General features: G+C 37.7%; 1 protein-coding gene across 2 annotated transcripts in view; it reads left to right on the top strand.

The window, feature by feature from the left end:
* The window catches only part of PCSK5 (proprotein convertase subtilisin/kexin type 5), a 229,767-nt gene that overhangs the window by 38,851 nt on the left and 177,060 nt on the right, over positions 1 to 13,856 (top strand). For both annotated transcript variants that reach the window (XM_015652533.3, XM_015652536.3), the window contains exon 3: positions 7,939 to 8,052. In XM_015652533.3, coding sequence (XP_015508019.1) covers positions 7,939 to 8,052 — 114 coding nt within the window. The remainder of the gene's footprint in view (positions 1 to 7,938; positions 8,053 to 13,856) is intronic.

Genomic DNA, 13,856 nt, shown 5'->3' with positions numbered 1-13,856 from the left:
CACTTCAGATCTGAGGAAGGGAAAAATTGCCAACTGCTTTAGATGCTTGGTCTTTGCATATGACATCTGGGACTGGTGCTGCTGGAAGCCAATGGCGAGGAGCCCAGGCTCCCTGAAATTTGTTCTCGGCTCTCCCACAAAGATGCTGTAGGATTTCAATCCTGTAATTTTGAGCTGCTTTATGGTAAGCTGTGGTACAACACACAAGAAGGGTGGAGGTTGGGCAATGGCTGTAGATGCGTTCACTCATCAGTTACTACAGCTGTGCTGGCAAGCAGAAAACCTGTCAAGAGTTCCACAAGGAGAGAAAATGTGGGTCCTTTGCCTTTGATTGTTCCCTGGCTTTCCAGTCATACAGAGATTCTGGCCAGCAACAGATATGCTGAGCTTCTCCAGAATTTCAGTGAGATGCTTTTGGCCTTCCCAGCAGCTCTGGCTGCTGTTAAACTGCCTTAGGACAGAGCCCATCTTCCTTCATGACTAGCCAGGCCTTTTCTCTTCACACTTTAGTCCTCTACAGTCTTGTTCCTAAAGGAGGAAGATTTTTTTGCCACACTGTTTTAGTCTGATGTGTATGCATTTATGTGAAGAGCTTGTAGCTGTTGGGGGTAGGAAGGTTACAAGGGAAGGGCAAAGGACACTTCAGTTACATTAAAAGACATAAGTGTGGATTAATGTACCTCATGGGTGTGGAAGTATGGCTATACTGCTACAATTAATCACAAAAAATATAGCAAAGCAGATAGAAGCCACTTAAGTCATACCAGGACTGACTGGCTTTTTTGTGGCTATGAGTTGGAAAAATATGTGTTGAACTTCAGCTTTGGTCCATGGGAGACGCTGCAGTAGCTTGACCTACTGTCATGCAAATTGTGTTTCTTTGGGCTTAAGTGGTAATTTCAAGGATTATCTGCTGTTTTTTCTCCTCTGCTTTTCTGGTTTCTACTCAGCCTGTATTAACATCTGTTTCTTGTTCTATCTTGCTTTTTTTTCAGAATCTGTAGCGTAATTATGACAACTGCTTTGATTGTGGATTGTCATTGACCCTTGCTGAAGAAACACTTTCTTAATCAGCAAGAATGCACAAAATATCACTGCTGGAGTCAATAACCTTTTATCCAACTTTAGAGCCCTATATTTGTGAAATGGTATCTGCAATAATTTTCCATGGTTTTGACCTATGTCAACATCTACTTTACCAACTGACTTAATCTATTTTTAGGGTGAAAAGTGGCTGTTGCTATTGTGAGTCAAAGAATAATAGATTAAGAAAGTAGCTGGGGTTTTAATTACAATCAAAAAATAACACAAAGTTCTTCTTAAGATGAGAAGTCAAATTTTTGGGGGTGTTTGTAACATTTGTGACTGTTAAGAGGTGTGTCAATAGTCTTCATCATCTCTCCTGCACTCCTGAGTAATGGTTCTCTTATTCTATACCTGGGAATAGCCCTTGGATATTAATACGTCCTTCTCACTGTAACCCTAAATCATTGACCTTTTGGTCTCACAAGGTAAAATACAAAACCAGAATGTTGTCAAATATACACTTAAATAGAGCTGGTAATACAGAAAACTTAATGACAGGACGACTAAGATGCTTACTTGTTTTGTTAGAAACAAGAATCATTTGGAAAGGACATTAAAGATCATTTTATTCCAACTCTCCTGCTCTAAGCAGGGACACCTTCCACTAGACCAGGCTGCTCAAAGCCCAATCCAATGTGGCCTTGAACAGTTCCACAGCTGGGGGCATCCACAGCTTCTCTGGGCAACCTGTTTAGTGCCTCACCAATCTCAGAGTAAAGAACACTCACCTTATCTAAAATCCCATCTAAACCTACTTTCTTTCTGCTTAAAACCATTACCCCACATCCTATAACTAGACTGACTCCCTGATAATGAGACCTTTCCCTTCCTTCCCATAGGTCCCCTTCAAGAACAGGAAGGTTGCCATAAGATCTCCCCGAAAACCTTCTCTAGGCTAAACAATCCCAACTGTGTCAGCTCTTCCTCATAGCAGAAGTTCTCCAGCCATCTGATCATCTTTGTGGCCCTCCTCTGCCTGTCTTATGCTGGGGACCCCAGAGCTGGATGCAGCACTCCAGAGAGTAAAGTAGAGAAGTGTCTTTTGATATAGCCAGCACACAGTTGGCTTTTTGGGATGCAAATGCACGCTGCTGGGTCATGTCCAGGTTTTCATCCACCCATATGCAGAGCTGCTCTCAATCCACTCATTAAACCTGTATTGAGGTGTAGGATTACCGTGACCCAGGTACAGGACCTTACACTTGGTCTTGCTCACCTCACAGATCTGTCAGTGTCCCACTGGATGGCATCCTGCTAAGACAGGAAATTTTGGAGCAATTTTTTTCCTATGGCCTATTCTGAGACAGCACAATCTCATATTCTGTCTCAGAGTGTGCTATCCTCACTTCTGTCCCTCTGTAGCAGGGCCTTTCAGAACTCACATGTACAAGTGTTGAGGGTCCAAAAAATGAAGTGTAACAGATACAGCAGGAGACCATCCAACTGGGAGGGAGGATGCTTGCCCAGAACAATCTGTCTGTAGACAAACTTACACCGAGTAACAGCGCTATGTTCCTGTACGGTGCCTGTTTTCCATATGATAGGTATGGCCCTTTTCTGATCTATTTACTGGGCGTTACCTTCCATGTCCTCTGACTCTCTTTTTAATCTGTGGTGTTCCTGTGGCACCTCCTCTTTTATTATATGAGGAGAAATTTACAGTTTCTTCTTACAGGTGTAGGACAGGTAGAGGTGAAGGAGGCAGTACAAGGGTTGCAGTTACAGTTTCAATTAGGAGTGGCATCTTCAGGATCTGTTTTTCAAAGACTGCAGACCCATAACTTCACATTGAATTTTACAATAAAAATCACATATTTTGGTATGAAATTTATAACTTCTGAGTTGGAAATTTTTTTTCACCCCAAGCATGTTTTCCTCAAAATGGAAAGGATTACACCTTCAGCTTGTCTGTAACTTCTGCTGTATAGTAATGGCATTTTCACATATTGGAGTTGACACATTTTTGATAATTTTGAAATGTTTATTCAAGCAGACCCTCTCATGATATATTTGAAAAACTTCTCTTTTACAAAAGTGTTTGTATGTTAAAAATCATGTAGCTTTGATTTCTAGACACTCAGAAATGGAACTTGCGAGGCTGAGGTCAATGGGAAAATTTTGTTACCTCTCAGTAAGTGTGACTTTATGGAAGTGTTAAAATGAACTTCATTGTTTGCACATACTCACCTTTTGGCAAGGCATGAGAATCTGTGTAATTAATTACTCCAGAAATATTCTTTTTATACAATTGAGCTCCTTTCATACAGAATCAAACAAATGCAAAATATACCAGTCATTCTACAGTAACTTGTGAATTAATACACATAAAATACTCAAAGGTAATATGTGTTACAGTACTAATTTAACTTTTGTGTCTTGGCCTTGTTTTCATTCATATAACCTAGTGATTCTACAGTGTAGAATCTATTGTAGTGTAGAGTAAACTATTCCATTTAAGTAGCGGTTATATTTTCTGTAAACAAAATTGTATGCATTGAGTTGTCAGATGAGTATATTGTCTTCTAGTCATGTTTAAATTAAGTTCTAAAAGGTTGTATCAATATAACCTCATAATAGAAACAATCAGCAGATCTCAACATATGGGATTTGCTAAACGCCTTCCAGGCAAAGCTGTAAGTAGGACTGTGGTCAGGCATGTCGGGATGTTTTAGGTTACTCTGTCTAGCATCCTGTATTGTCTCCCTCATAGCAGTGGGCACTGACTGAATGGTCAGTTTGTCTTCCCCCTTTTGCTGATGTAGTCAGTGAGTAATGTAAATGAGTCATTATGTTTTACACCACGTTTGTCTAATTTGAAGAAAAGGAGACTGAGAAGCAATCTCATAGCCCTCTGCAGCTTCCTGAGGAGGGGATGGAGAAAGGGAGATGCTGATCTCTTTCTCCTGGTATCCAATGATGGGGCATGTGGGGATAGTTCAGAGTTGCATTAGCGGATGTTCACACTGGACTTCAGGAAGCATTTTTTTTACCAAGAAGTTGGTGAAAGAGATCAGTCTTCCTAGAGAGGTGCTTGATGCCCCAGGCCTGTCAGTGTTAAAGACTCATTTGATCAAGGCCCTCAATACTGTGTTGTAATTTTTGTTAGTCTCTGAATTGATCGGGCATTTGGACTAGATGATCACTGTAGCTCTCTTACAACTGAAATATTCTATATATGAGTCTAGTCCATTCCACCTAGACTTGCATTCCATCATTAGAGAGCTACCTGCACTGTCTTCCCATATGCATACTTAAGACAAATGTGCCATTTGCCTATTTGTGTCTTTATTTGTATGAAATTAAACAGCGATTTTATTTAGAGGAATTCTATACATACATAAAATTATCATTAGGTCTTTTGGGAAGAGAAGAAGTTATGTTTCTTTTACTGGGTTTGAATCTGACCATTCAAGCTTCACAGCCCTTCTGCAAAATTACTCAATTACTCTTTCATATGTTTTCCCTAATTTTGCTAGGAACTGAGGAAATAGAAATTATGAACAACATCCAGCATTTAATAGGGGCATGCCCTGCAACAGAGAGTCTTTTGTTAAAAGGTGGTAGATAAGATACAAAAAAAATTTGCCTGTATCTCACTAAAATATAACCACCTACTATTTTTCAGGCTTGCAGATTAACTCAATTGATAAAAAGTCTTGTACAAACACATGCATATACATATAGTGAAAATTCTTTATATGTCAAATTATATATATTCCAGTAAACTGGAGTATTAGTGCTGCAGTGTTTATGATTGCTTGGACTAAATAGCTCATAATAATCTGCATAATATTGTCTGAAATAAAGGAAATGGAGAAAAAAATAATTGGGCTGTTTTTTGAAGCAGCAATGCATGCATGCGTCAGTCTCCACCAGTACTATGCTGCCTTTAAATTTAAGTCTTTTCATTGATAGCAGGTATTTGTAGCTGACTAGGAAGTAAGGTGTGGAGACAACATGTTACAGTGAATGAGTAAAGAGTTTGGCTTAGAGTTTGTCTAGTCAGAAAACTCCTTTCATTTTATACATATAGAAATTATATTAGGTTCCTGAAGTTCTGCTTAAATTTGTGTGTTGTGCAGGCTCCAGGAATATGTTATACTTCCTTTGCTCAATTAACAAAAGAAAGGTGTTTTTCAAAAAAATCCTCATAGTTGCTAATTGTAGTTTCTATAGAAGCCTTGACACACAGGAGTCCCTAATGCCAAATTAGATGCCCTGGGTCTCTGATTTATGGCTCCTCTAGGCAGCAGTAGTGTTGGCGAGTTTTTTCATTAATGTTCATGCATTTAAACTAGAGGTAGCAGTGGCAGAAGGTTTAATCTTCTGCTGAGTCTGTCTTACTGGTTTGTCTTTGTGGACACTTCTGCAACACTGTAAAATCCTTAGATTGTGTTGGTGGTAGGCATGTTTAATTCCTGCCTGCAGACTCAAAATACAAGTAAGTTACCAAGCATGGGATGATGTGCTCTGTCTGGTTTTGGCCTATGAAAATGTTGAATATTGTTGACTTAAAACTTTCTCAGCAGGGTTAACATACTCATGTTTTTAATCCCTTCAGCAAAGGGTGAGTCAAAATAACAGTAAATATTCTTGCAGCATAGAAACTTGAGACCCCTCAGTCAGCTGAAAGTGTTTCTAGCACTGAGACCCAAATCTCATATTAAGACTTCCAAAGTGAATCTGTATAAGCCCTGAAAGCCATGGCTGCTTTTTCAGACCTGTTGAACTTTTTAGTTAATGACTGGTAAATAGTGGTAATAGAAGTGAGGCCCATGGTCTATGGCAGTCCAGGCAGGTGGGGAGTCAGAAACCAAACAGTACATAGGATGCCAGTTTCTTGGTTTGTGATGTATTGATAAGTATGAGCTACGTGCAAAAAAAGAAGCTTTGAAGAATAGCAAGCTTCTGTTGTGAGGGTCTGGGAAAGAAATCATATATTAGCAGCAAAAGTAAGGACAACAAGATGCATTATTCAGCTAAAGCTGAGTCTTTCTCATGGAGGAGAGAGTTAGTTAAGAGGCTTGTTGATCCCAGTTTAAAGCAGCCATTAGGCTTAAAAGTCTTCTTACTTGACTTTTTTTGGCCTTTGCCCAGACATGCTTTGTGTATCCTACAGGCCTCCAGACTTGTTACGTCCTGAGACTGATTAGCTGTCACCTTCTGCAGAAAACACCTGGATCCAGTCAGTCAGGGAGCAGTTAGCTCTTGTTGTGTCGTGGGGGATTTCAAACTGTCCTGGAAGAGGAGGCAGTAATCAAGAGAGAAAGGCGCACTGTCAAATTTCTCCACTCTCATAGAACCAGAAAGCTGCTAACCATTGTTCCTAAAAGACTTAATAGAGAAATGAGTTTCAGTGTCAGCTCTACCTTCTAGTCTATGTTCTTAGACTGCATAATTTGATCGCTAGAGTACTTTTGATCCTAAAGTTAGTTCTGGGGAAGGAGAAGATTTCATTTCTTCTCTATGAAGAAAACCATGAAAACCATGCATCCTCTATAAGGACTGTCCTAGGAATCCTCGCTGGACAAATTCAGAGATGTCTTTCTGCGTTTTTTTCTGACCAAGAAGTAGAGGCCAGAGTGCTATGGTACTAAGGATTTGAAGTTGTGTTGTGAATGCAGGTAGAGAGATTAGCTTGCTAAAGGAAAATAATTATACTGTCTGTGACCAGTGACAAACAATTATGTGACCTGAAAATAACTTCTTTATTTTTAGGTCACATAATTGACCTGAAATATAATAATTTTATTTGTGCTGTTTGAATATCTGTGTATGCACATTTGTATGTTTATGTGCATACACAGATATTCAAACAGCACAAATAAAAGATGCTGAGTTGGCTGCTAGGAGAGGACAGCTGTCTTGCTTGGAGAGATATAAATTGAATTTTTATAGTTATATCACTTGAAACAATTCATCAGAAGTATAAGCTGCTAGATGTGTGTGAATATACGATGGGATTTTTCTGTTCTTAGTTCATTTTATTTACATTTATTGAAACTAGCTCCCATTTAGAATATCTAATACAGAAATAGCTGCAGAGTCCTCACTGCTCTAAGGTTGATATCACTTTTGGCGTTACCTTTCTTTGGATGTATCATGAGTCTTTGAAAAGACAGACAGACAGACAAAGATAACTTCCAGAATTAGATTTTTAACCCTTGTATTTCTTTTCCTGTTTCAAGGTGATTTTTTTGTTTGTTTTAATTAGAACTGTTGCTCAGTATCCAGCTATTTCTCACAGAGGAGTGCTTAGTGTAAAATAAAATTCCAGAGTGCCTCTCTGAGAAAATCTTGACAAGGAGTCACTTAAAATAAAGTTTAATGTTGGGGTATATTTTTTCTCTCCAAGTGGTGAAGGTGATTTACATATTGGTCTAAAAGCAAAACTTTTGAATATATATTTTTTAATGCTTTTGTTTTCTGGAAGAGAAAGATAAAAATAAAACCAGACTGACTCTTTTAGAAATTCAATTAATTCCTCATTGTAATATGCTGTTAGATTTTTTTGTATGAGTTTTTATAAATTCAGAAGAAGAGTAATTTTTCTTTATCTTTCTGATAAAGAAAAATTGGAAGATAATAGTATTTAAAAGGTAATATCCAATGAAGTCTTTCTAGCAGGGTATTTAAGCAATTCTTCAGATAGATTTGTAACACTAGCTAAATTGAATGTATTACTTAATGAACAGTATGTCAAGGTGATCTGCACAATTTCTACTGCCAAAATGAACTCTTTAATATGAAATATGCCTTGGAGTGTGGCAATGAGAGCAATCCTAAATTTTCGCACATTTCTTCATAATCTCCAGCACCATAACATTCTTCATATGTTTTTCTGGTTTGCAGGTGGAGTGGATACAACAGCAGGTGGTTAAAAGAAGGATAAAGAGAGATTATAAACCTGGTGGTACCCAATCCACTTATTTCAATGATCCCAAGTGGCCAAGCATGTGGTACATGGTAAGTACACACAGGGTCATTGACTCCGATTCATGCTCATGTTTAGTTGTCTTGTTTGGTATTATGAAAAGGGGAGGAAGTGTATGTTCAGGAAAAGCAGATTTTGGGATTTTTATGTAACTAATAAAGGCCTGTAAACTCCTTAGAAGTATTACAAAGAATTTGTGGTGAGCCCTGCAGAAGGAAGCATTTATTGATGCATTCATTCAGGAATTCTTCCTGTTGCATTGGAGCAACTTATTGTAGGATAAGCTTTCAGCAATGAGAATGGAAAGAACTTAGCCCCAACTTATGAGTACCCAGTTGTATTTAATACCTAATTTACTGTCCCCGACATTAATGTGTTTTGTCCTGAAAAAGAAGAAGAAAGGCACCAACGTTAACTATCCAGTGTTACAATTATACTCTATATAATAATGAACAATTTCATGGTTGAAGTAAATTGATTGCTTATGCTGTTTCTTGTCAGACAGGAGTTGTATTTTTTCCAAAAGAAAAAAAAAAATTGTTTTTTTTGGCTTGGTAATCACAGTTAAAGACTGAAGTGAAACCTTGTACTCACAATTTTTTAAAAAATATCCTCATTTTTGCCAGGTGAAAATTTTAGGATTAAAGAGTGGTTTTGGGATGAGAGAGACCTTTAAAGGCCTTCTAGTCCAACCCACCTTTCAATGAGCTGGAACATCATAAGCTAGATCAAGTTGCTCAGAGCCCTATTTGACCTGATCTTGAATGTTTTCGAGGATAGGGCACCTACCACATCTCTGGGTAACCCGGTCCATCATTTTACAGCTCTCCTTGTAAACAATTTCTTCCTTATATCTAGCCTGAAACAACCCTCTTTTGGTTTAAAGCCATTGTCCCTTGTTCTATAGCAACAGGTGCTGCTAAAAAGTTTGTCCTCATTTTTCACAGTGATCCCCCTACGAATATTGAAGGGCTGCAGTAATGTCTCCCTGGAACCTTCTCTTCTCCAGGATAAACAGCCTCAATTCTTTCAGTCTTTCCTCAAAGGGAAATACAGAGGATACTAGATATTTATAGCAGTTGCCTCTAATTTTATCAGAAAAATATCAGTCTTTAAAAACCAGTTGTGTTGTCTAGCCCCAGTACCTCACAGCTGCACCTCACACTGTGCCAGTTTAACATAGAACAGACTTTAGAACATCAAGTGGACTTCACTGTTTGTTTGGTACAACTTTCATAATTCCTCATTTCTGGCCCAGTGGAAAAAAATCCTCACTTTCAGACCCTCTGGGAAGGGACAATTCCTGACTGATTGCCTTTACATCTGCTGATTAACTCCATGTATTTGCAACATCATTAGTGATAATGGTTTGATGACATTTTGTTGAAAGAGATCAATAAAGTACTAGTGACCATTCTATTTCATCAGGGAGAATAGCTAAAAATATGTGAGTGGCATGACTTCAGGACTGACTTGGGACATCAAAGACATTCCCATGTGACTGTGTTTGTGATTGTTACCATAGCTGCTTTTGTTAATCTTTCTCAGCTTTATAAGGTGAAGGGAAAAAAATGAGTTCAAGGTTGTTTAATGGTTTCAGTCATTGCTATGCTGGAGGAAGTTTTTAGGTTGCTGGCTGCAGACATGTTATTGAGAAAGTAGTAAGAGTAACAAGAAATTACTCTTGAGTAATTTATTGAGAAATCAATAAGTAAATTATCCTATAGAGACTTGCATTTGGATTAATAAGTAACATCATTTTGGGTTAAGATTGATACCTTTGCCCATTGAACTGACACAGTTTCTAACAAGGCTGTAAGTGCAGTTCAGATTTGTTGACAGAAGTCCTTTCATTCAAAGGCTTTGTCAAGCCATATCTGGTTAATGTTTTTCCTTGCCAAGGCTTTTCTCCACAAGTACCTTTTCTTGTACTTTTAATTTTCTAGGCTAGAAATAATACATTTGTGTTTGTGTGATATCCATAGCAAGAAGTTTCAAGAGAGAATGAGGCATTGTTTCTCTTTTGAGCCATCACAGCATTTAAAAGAAAGAAAAGATTATTTTCTTCTGACTTCCCTCCCTCAAAGAAAGGAAAGTTTGAAAAAACCCAGCTTCTTTAGCATAACTTCTCAATCTTGAGGCAACTGTGCATAAGAATAAAATAGAATATTTTATAGACTAATTAGCATATGAAGCTTTACCAATCCTACTCTTATTCAAAAGTGACCTACAGAATCAGGTCCACTTTGCTCAGAACTGATATCAAAGAAAAAGAAAAATCCCCAGTTAACATCCTCTTCAATATTTTGAGTCAGAAGAGAACTAAGTCCCATATGCCATTCCCAGAGCTCATCTACCTTTGTAACATCATGTCAAATCTAATAAATTTATTCTCTTTCACTGATGTTGACAAAATAACCTGTTAGCCAATAACTGGATAAATAGTATACAACGTTTGCTGATTTTGGATGGAAGAGGTTGAAGTCAGCTGTTCTGTATTTTTTATTTTGCTTAACTTGGAGCTAACAATAAACAATGTCTTCAGAATGACCAAGTTGATTTTGTACCTAATCAATTTCACTGTACCTGCTAGTTGTTTACATGAATTTCTTTATCTTGTCTGCATAGGAAACTATAGAAAGTAAATATACGAGTACATCTTAAAAACAAGAGGAAGTAAATATATTAAAAAAAATATAAATATGTGCAATGTTTATATAACTAACTTTAGTAGACTTAGTCAGAGTACTGTGTTTGTTGACCATTTCTTTTTGTTCCCCACTTCAAGAAGAGGCTAATGGTGGGTTAAAACTGGAATTACACAGACTTAGAGACACAGCTTTCTGCAGCTGTCATTTACCTTTGCTGTGATGATGGACTCCACTGGATGGGTTTATTACATTTTTTAAAAATAAGAAAAATATATTAGATAAGCATAATGAAAACACTAATTTAAAAAAAAAACAACAAACTTCTGAAAACATACTTGAATAGAAGTCAGTAACCTAGGAAAACTTAAAATGCCTAGCTGTGCTGATTATCCAAGAGGTTATGGAAGCGAGTTCTGTGGGCTTTTCACAAAACTGGACTGAAAAGACAAGCAGATCAACAAATGCCAGGTGTTTCAGGGTGTTCAAGGTGGAAGAGGATTATAGCAATGCCAGCAAGGCACAGTAAAACCATGTGACTGAGCAATAGTGGAAGTGAACATGTACCAATTACTTGGTGAATAATAAGAAAGTAATTTCTTGGATTAAACGGCTATATAATATTGTTATACAATTATAGATGTAGAGTCATGTATTGAGGTTTTTAGAAAGCTGTTGAAGGTAAAAGATTTTCTGAGAAGCCTCATCAGTCAGTATTTATTGGTCATTAATCATCACATTTATTGGTATATTTGCACTGTAAGATTTCTGATATAAACAGGTGAAATGTAATTTATACTGCAACTGAGAGCAATCCACACAAGCTGGTGTGTACTAAATTACTTGCATCTAGGGCTTGCTCCCTTGAGCTCTGATCCTGAAACCAAAACCCAGTGAAAATTGCTTACTTTTCACTTTCAGTGAAGACTGTGAAGCAAGCATTGCTTTGAGCTTCAGTGAAGTGTCTGGTGAACCCAACTTACTTAATTTCTTCAGAAAATTCCTCCATATGCTACACAGTGCTCTCCAGTTACTGTTGAGAGTTCTCAACATATAGGTGAGCTATACTAGTATTCACAGGGAGGGACAGACCTTTCTGCTCTGATGCAGTATAGTTGACTCTGGATGGCAGCCAGAATGAGACTAATAAACCTTTATCAACGGTGAGTAATGTGAGTTTCTGAAGGTCCTGTTGCCATGAAATAAGGTGCGGGTGACAAGTCAGACAGGTGAGTTGCCTCCCTTATGCCACTGATGAGATCTGTAGGGAATTGGCTTACCTTGTGCCTCTTCTCCCAACTCAAGCAAGTGTCATAGCAGAGAAAAAGATTTTACATCCCTGGCCTTGCCATTAATGAGGACTGCTGTGGTGGGTGGGATTGTGAAAGGAGACAGGGAAAAAGGAAGGAGTGACAGGAGCCTGATGAGATGGGCTGGAAAGAGGCAAAGGGAGAAGGAGAGGTCACACAGTGGATCTTAATGCTGCACCAACTACGGGGAGGCAGAATTCAAGAAAGCATTTTGTCCGCCGTATGCTAACACCACAGCAAATGAATACATGTCACTCTCCTTTATGACCCCCTAAAAGCTTGTTTGAGAGCTAAGGAAAAACCTCACTCTCTTTTTATTGCCCCTCCAAGAACTGTTCTCTCCTTTCATCTGTGCAGTGGAAGCCAAATGGTTGTTCCTTCTGAGGTGGCATTGCAAGCTTGAAAGTGTTTTGCATATTTTATAACTTGGTTTGGTTGTTGCATACACTTTCATATTTTTGTGTTTTATTGCATGAGAAGATCAAGCTTTTGGTGTTCTACAATGTTAGGAGGATGATCTGTCACTTAACTACAGCAGAAGTGCTGCTAGAAAGAACCACTCTGCTTGCCAAACATTACCTTACAAATCTGCTCGTGGAAACACATATTTTGTTGTTCTCTGTGGACAAGGCAGAACAGTAACATGAGGTCAAGTAATACACAATGACCTAAATTCATTTCCTTTTGGAAGACCACAACATACTTTAAGTAATCAAAGGCCTGTAAAAGTTGATTTATCGATGCCTACTTGAAAAGAGATTATTAATTCAGATATTTTAGCAAGATTAGCAAATAGTTTGAAGACAGACCAAATAGATAGGCTTCTTGGTCTGTTCCTTTGGGATATTCAGCTCTGGCTTCTAGATAAGCACACCTGGAAGCACCCAAGAAACCAGCACCATCTGAGGACTGTGCCACCATTTTCACTGAAGCAAGAAGAAACAATACCAAAATAATTTCCATGCTTGCTTCAGGAGAGCTTTTCCTCTGTGTCAAAGATTTGGTAATAAATCATATAGGAAAAGCACACATTCCTCTGCCTACTTATTACTGTGATTGTATCTTCAGGGCAGTATATCCATTTTAATCTTTACAGAATTTGTTTAAGATAGATTTTTTCTTTCTTTTTCTGGGCAGCAACTGAGTCACATTAAAAAACTGTAGGTACTTGTCTGTATGTTCTTTGTGAAGTATCATTTGTGCATGATACTGTGTTTTCCTGCACTGCCTTTTTCTGAGTAGTTTTTGCAGTTAGTAAGGAAATGATAATGCCTCAAAATCTTTGCTGAATTTCTAATGAAATTTGATAATATTTGCTTTTAGCTTTTATATGTCATACTGGGGCACATTCTGGTATATTTCAGTTTTTATCTTGCATTGCACTTCAATAGGAAAACCACTGACATGTAAACAGAGATATGTAATTACCTGGAAGTACATTTTTCCTCTTTAAAAAGGAGAAGGAATCATTGCTTTCTAAGAGCAGTTTTCAAGAGCAACTACTTAGTTAACTATCCACATTTCAGATTTTTAAAAATCAAAATCAAGTAATGTCAAAGAGCAAAACAATTTCTTATGTCACACTGTATTGAATATTCTATTTACTGAAAAATAGATGTAATTTAATTAATAGAAAAAAAAAACAACAACCCTGATTTGTTTCAAACTTTGTCTTGTTTTTCTGTTGTTTGCATACGAAAATTGCAGATACTTCAGGAAAGGTATATCTGCTTAACTAATAATTTATACTTTTTTTCACCTAAAGAACAAGCATCAAGAATGCCAAAATGACCAAAAGTACACAGCCACAGTGCAGAATTAATTCTGAGGCTTGCCTGTCTTATGGTCTGATTGATAAGAAATGATATAGTGTGACAT

This window comes from Parus major, chromosome Z, assembly GCF_001522545.3.
Source record: "Parus major isolate Abel chromosome Z, Parus_major1.1, whole genome shotgun sequence".
Lineage (NCBI taxonomy): Eukaryota > Metazoa > Chordata > Aves > Passeriformes > Paridae > Parus > Parus major.
This window is presented reverse-complemented; position numbering and strand designations above follow the sequence as displayed.